A 6,000-nucleotide genomic window follows, 5' to 3' on the forward strand; every position below is an offset into this window, starting at 1 on the left:
CTTCCAATCCAAGAGCAAGGGATATCTTTCCATTTCTGTGAACCATCTTTAATTTCCTTTATCAGTGTTTCATAGTTCTCAGTCTATATGTCTTTCACCTCCTTGGTCAGGTTTATTCCTAAGTATTTTATTCTTGTCGATGTAAATTTAAAAGGGATTTTTTGTTTATATTCCTTTTCTTATATTTCTTTTTGTTTGGGTTTCTTTTTCACTTTGGGGCACTTCACTGTTAATGTAAAGAAGTGCAACCACTTTCCATGTGTTAATCTTATATCCTGGTACCTTACTAAATTTATCAGTTCTGCTAGTTTTTGTGTGGAGTCTTTAGGGTTTTCTAAATATATTATCGTGTCACCTGCATATAGTAACAGTTGTACATCTTCCCTTCCAATTTGGATACATCTTACTCTTTTTCTTTCCTTATTGCTATGGCTTGGACTTCCAATACTATGCTGAATAGAAGTGGTGACAGTGGGCATCCCTGTGTTGTTCCAAATTTCATTGAGAAAGCTTTCATCTTTTCACCATTGTGATGAATTACGTTGATTGTACATTTGTCCTAAATAGCTCTTATTATATTGAGATATGTACCCTCTATACTCACTTTGACAAGAGTTTTTGTCATGAATGGATGTTGAATTTTATCAAATTCTTTTTCTGCATCTATTGAGATTATTATGTGGTTTTTGTCATTTTGATGTGGTGTATCACATTGATTTGTGTATGTTGAACCATTCATATGACCCTGGGATAAATCCAACTTGATCATGGCATATGATCTTTTTTAATGTTATTGGATTCTATTTGCTAATATTTTGTTGACAACTTTTGTGTCATATTCATCAAAGAGATTGGCCTGTAATTTTCTCATTTAGTGTTATCTTTGTTTGGTTTTAGTATCAGGGTGATCATGGCTTCATAGAATGACTTTGGGAGAGTTCCCTTCTCTTCAATTTTTTTGAAAGAGTTTGAGAAGTATAGGTATAAATTTTTCTTTGTAGGTTTTGGTAAAATTTGCCTGTGAAAGCATCAGGTCCTGACAGTTGTTTGTACGGAGGTTTTTTTTTTTTTTTTTGCATATTTTATTTCCCTTCTAGTAATAAGTCTCTGAATTATCTATTTCTTCTTGACTCAGATTTGGTAGACTGTATGTCTCTAGAAATTGTCTGTTTCTTCTGGGTTGTCCAATTTGCTGGGATATAATTGTTCAGAGTATTCTCTTATGGTTTCTTGTGTCAGAATGTGTACCTGTATTAGCTGGGAAGAGAGAAGATATTTTCCCATGATTCATAATGTGATGCGCTATCCTGGGTTATAGTTATGAGTGAATATGGCAGCAGATTCTACAAAGGCCAACAGGAAGGGAAATTTCTAGGTAAAAGCAAAGTGGTGTCCAATCACAGGGGCAAAGGAAAGACAAAACATAATCACTTGAATAGCAGTGTGACGTACCCAGCCCTATATATCTGCTTGTTTGTCTAAGGATACCTTTGTGGCTAAAGCCACCCAGGAAAGTAGTATAGCCATGAGCTTTACTACTCATGGCTATAAACACCTGAAGTTAACTTAATGAATGCTGTAGGTAATATGACATAACCTGAAGTTAACTTAATGAATGTTGTAGGTAATATGACGTAACCGTAATTAGTAACTCACTTTCAAATTTTAATCTTGAAATAGCTTTGTTGTTTTATCAAATGAATGTTTCTTTAAATTCATATTAATGATTATTTATCTTTCTCATAGATTAAATTTTTATTTAAAATTCTATTGAACAAAAAAGGGATTTTACTACTACTAGGAAAAAAAGTGTATTGACTTCAAAAAGTAGAAAAATATAGTGTCTTGGAGGGTTCAGTGACAGGCCTAATCATTGGCTCACTCTCCACAATAGTCCTTAGAAAACTGCTTTATTATATATCTGCTCGTTTGTCTAAGGATACCTTTGTGGCTAAAGCCACCCAGGAAAGTAGTATAACCCTGAGCTTCAAGTTGTCTGTAAACACCTGAAGGGCTGTGATAATCATGGTTCAAAGGAAATAAGAAAATCTCTGCTCTGAACACAGTTAGCTGTTACATGGGGTAGGCATCCTGAAGTATTTGCTGGTGTGGGAATACTGTAAATAAATGACTGATGCACATTTGGTTGTAGTCTGTCTTTTAGAGTCAGTTTCCTATTTCAGAAATGGTTCATCCTGTGTAAGGTGACCTTGAGTGCAAAGTACACATCAGATTCAAAGACTTAGACTAAAGAATTGTAGAAGCATGGATATTGGGTTAAGTAAAATATATTAAAACTAATTTTCCTACTTCTTTTCCAATTTTAAATCCAGAATTGCCTGTGTGACTTGCATTATATCTTGGAGGCTATCACTGGACTTAATAGATATTAGAAAGATGTCTGTTGTTACAATAGAAGTGTGATATGAATTTTAATTAGGATACTCTCTTATTAGAGCACATAATTGCCTTGAAAGTGAGGGGTAAATTAGATATTACTGAACTTGAACACTGCTGGAGTTGTAACCTTTTTAAACTTTTTGGAGCCGGAATTAAAAGTACATTATTAGGGAGAATGCATGTTTCTCTGCAGTCTCTCCCACTAGACCTAAACTAAAATAAGTGAATAATTTTAACTATATGAAAATGCTCTATTTCTTGTTTTGGAGGGAACTAGAAGTAGAGAATGGGGATAGAAAAGGGGTGCTCTAATGAACTATTTAAACATTTGAAATTACTTCAAAAGAATCATTGATTTCCTAGTTCAAAGACTCTTACTATTTACTATAAATACATTTTTATTGCCCATTTTCTAAAGAGACTTCTGGAATTGAATTTTTGTATTTAATTATGTTCACCCCTGATGTTATCTTTTTTTTCTTGCCATGTAGGAAAAAAGAAGCTGGTGCTGTATCCGCTACTCAAATGGAAAAACCAACCAGTCCATCAGTGCAGAAGCACTAATTTTTCTTCCACAAACCCATATATCAGTTTATCTTTTGATTCTGTTAATATGTTAAGATCTATAGTAAATTCATACAGAAACTATGGAAAAGCATATGTATGTTCCTCAAAAAATTAAAAATAGAGCTACTATATGATCCAGCAATTCCACTGTAGGTATATATCCAAAGAAAACAAAATCATCAGTGGAAGAGATAACAGCACCCGCTGTGTAATGCAGCATTGTTTACAGTAACCACAATATGGAAACAGCCTAAGTGTCCAGTGTCAAATGAATGGGTGAAGAAAATGTGAGGTAGATATATAGATACACACACACACACGTACACACACCTATATATACATTCATAAATAGATACAGACAGTGGAATACCATTCAACCATTAAAAAGAAAACCCTGCCATATGTGGCCATACTTATGGAACTTGAGCACATTATGGTAAGTAAATAAGTCGTACAGAAAGACACAAATACTCTATGATCTCACTTATAGGTAGAATCCAAAAATCCACACACAGAAAAAGAAATAAGATTTCTGGTTGCCAGAGGCAGGGGATGAGGGTGGTGTAAGAAATGGGTGAAAGGTGTCAAAAGGTACAAAGTAGCAGGTATAAGATAAGTACTAGGATATCATGTACAGCATGGTGACTATAATTAGTAATGCTGTGTTGTATACAGCTGACTCTGTATTTGATGGTCTCCCATCCATATCTGTGGCTATGGAGAGCTGGTTGTGCTTTTCCACAATATATAAGAGACTTGAACATTCAGGATTTTATTTGTAGGGGAAGAGGATGGGAATCTGGAACCAATCCCCCTCAGATATCAAGGGATGACAGCTTTACAAGTTGTTAGAGGGTAGGTCTTTGATGTTCTGATCACAAGGAAGAATAAAAAAAAATTTTTGTAACTATGAGAGGTGATGCATATTAAGAATTTATTGTAATCATTTCATAATATTTACATTATCAAGTCATGCTGTATACCCTCAACTTAAACAGTTTTATACAGGTTACCTCCTTTTCTTCTTCACTTTGTCACACGTTGCAGAGATGGCAATTTTCACAGTTTATGGAAACCCTACACCAGCAAGTTTATTGGTGCCATTTTCCCAACAACATTTACTCATTTTGTGTCTCTGTGTCACATTTTGATAATTCATGCACTATTTAAATTTTTTATTATCATCATTTTGTTTGTTATGGTGATCTCTGTTCAATTATATTTCATGTCACTGCTGTTATTCACTGAAGACGCAAATAATTATTAGTACTTTTAGCAATAAATTATTTTTTAATTAAGTCATGTACATTGTTTTTTTTAAATACATTATGCTATTAGACACACTATAGGCCACAGAACAGTGCAAATATAAAACTGGGGACTCATACAGGTCATAGTACTCATTTCACTGTGAAGCTGGCTTTAATGTAGTGATCCAGAAGCAAACCTGCAATATTTCGAGATATGCCTATGTGTCACTATGTCTCAGTGAAACCAAATGGGAAGAAAAATCTACGAAATCTATACTCTAATTTCTTCCACTCTAATGAATGCAATTGTTAAGTCATGATGCTAACGTTTTAATGTAACTTGAATGGAGTTGCCATCTTTTCTGCTTCACTGAAATGTGTAGGGATTTGGGATTGAATATCTTGCCTATTTTCCTGAAAAGAGCAGTTGAATTGATAGGGTAATTCAAGACAGTGTCCCTGGTAGTATTAAGGCAAGAAAATGTGATTTTTTAAAATAAAATCTCCAAAGTCAGAGAATATAATTCAAAATGAAATCACATTTCATTTGTAAAGAAAGTGATTTTGGAATCTTTTCTGTTCAAGTAAATGCCAACTGAGATGGGATTAAGATGGTGGAATGGAAGGACTGGAGCTCAACTTCTCGCCTAAAGACAACAAAATTCACAACTAAAGGCTGAGCAATCTTTACCCAAATGGACCAGAAACCTTAAAAAAGATATCCTACTCCAGAAGACAAAGAGGAGGCCACATCAAGAGGTAGGAGGGGGAGTTCCCGTTGTGGCGCAGTGGTTGACGAATCCGACTAGGAACCATGAGGTTGCGGGTTCGGTCCCTGCCCTTGCTCAGTGGGTTAACGATCTGGCATTGCCGTGAGCTGTGGTGTACGTTGCACATGCAACTCGGATCCTGCGTTGTTGTGGCTCTGACGTAGACCGGTGGCTACAGCTCTGATTCGACCCCTAGCCTGGGAATCTCCATATGCCGCGGGAGTGGCCCAAGAAATGGCAAAAAGACAAAAAACAAAACAAAAAAACAAAAAACAAACAAACAAAAAAAGAGGTAGGAGGGGTGATTACGTGATATAAACAACCCTATACCTCCTGGGTGGGAAGCCCCACAGACTGGGAACTAACTGGTTCACAGAGACTCACCTACCGGAGTGAGAGTTCTGAGCCCAACATCAAACTCCCACATGTGGGGATCTGCCACTGGGAGAAAGAGCCCCTGGAACATCTAGCATTGAAGGCCAAAGGGGCTTGTGTGCAGGAGCTCCACGGGTCTGGGGGAAACGGAGACCCCATTCTTAAAAGGTGCACACAGACTTTCACGTGCACTGGGCCCCAGGGCAAAGCAGTCTCCAAGGGAATCTGGGTCAAACCTGACTGCAGTTCTTAGAGGACATACTGGGAAAACAGGGGTGAATGTGGCTTGTTGTGAGGGAAGAACATTGGAAGCAAAGCTCTTGGGAATATTCAGCAGGTGCCTTTCTCTGGAGGTGGCCATTTTGGGAAAATCTGGCCCCACTCATCAGTCAGCTGAGAAGCCCCAGGGCAAACAACAATCCAGGTGGGATCACAGCCCCTCAGTAAACAGGCTGCCTAAAGACCCCTCAGGCACAACACCACCTCTAATCCCATCCAGAGACAAGGCCCCACCCACCAGTGGGATTAGAATCAGCTCCACCTACCAGAGGGCAAGCATCAGCCCCTCCCATCAGGAAGCCTACATCAAGCCCCCATACCAACTTCAGCCACAAGGAGGGGCAGACACCGGAAGTAAG

The 6,000-nt window shown here is 37.5% G+C and overlaps 1 protein-coding gene across 1 annotated transcript in view; it reads left to right on the top strand.

Moving 5' to 3' along the window:
* LOC125111541 (membrane cofactor protein-like) overlaps nt 1–4,241 on the top strand; it is a 50,688-nt gene extending 46,447 nt beyond the window's left edge. Inside the window, exon 11 of the mRNA XM_047753503.1 lies at nt 2,892–4,241. Within this exon, the coding sequence (XP_047609459.1) occupies nt 2,892–2,964 (73 nt within the window). The 3' untranslated portion in view covers nt 2,965–4,241. The remainder of the gene's footprint in view (nt 1–2,891) is intronic.
* Nucleotides 4,242–6,000: the final 1,759 nt, after the last annotated feature.

Source organism: Phacochoerus africanus, chromosome 11 (genome assembly GCF_016906955.1).
Source record: "Phacochoerus africanus isolate WHEZ1 chromosome 11, ROS_Pafr_v1, whole genome shotgun sequence".
Taxonomy (NCBI): Eukaryota; Metazoa; Chordata; class Mammalia; order Artiodactyla; family Suidae; genus Phacochoerus; species Phacochoerus africanus.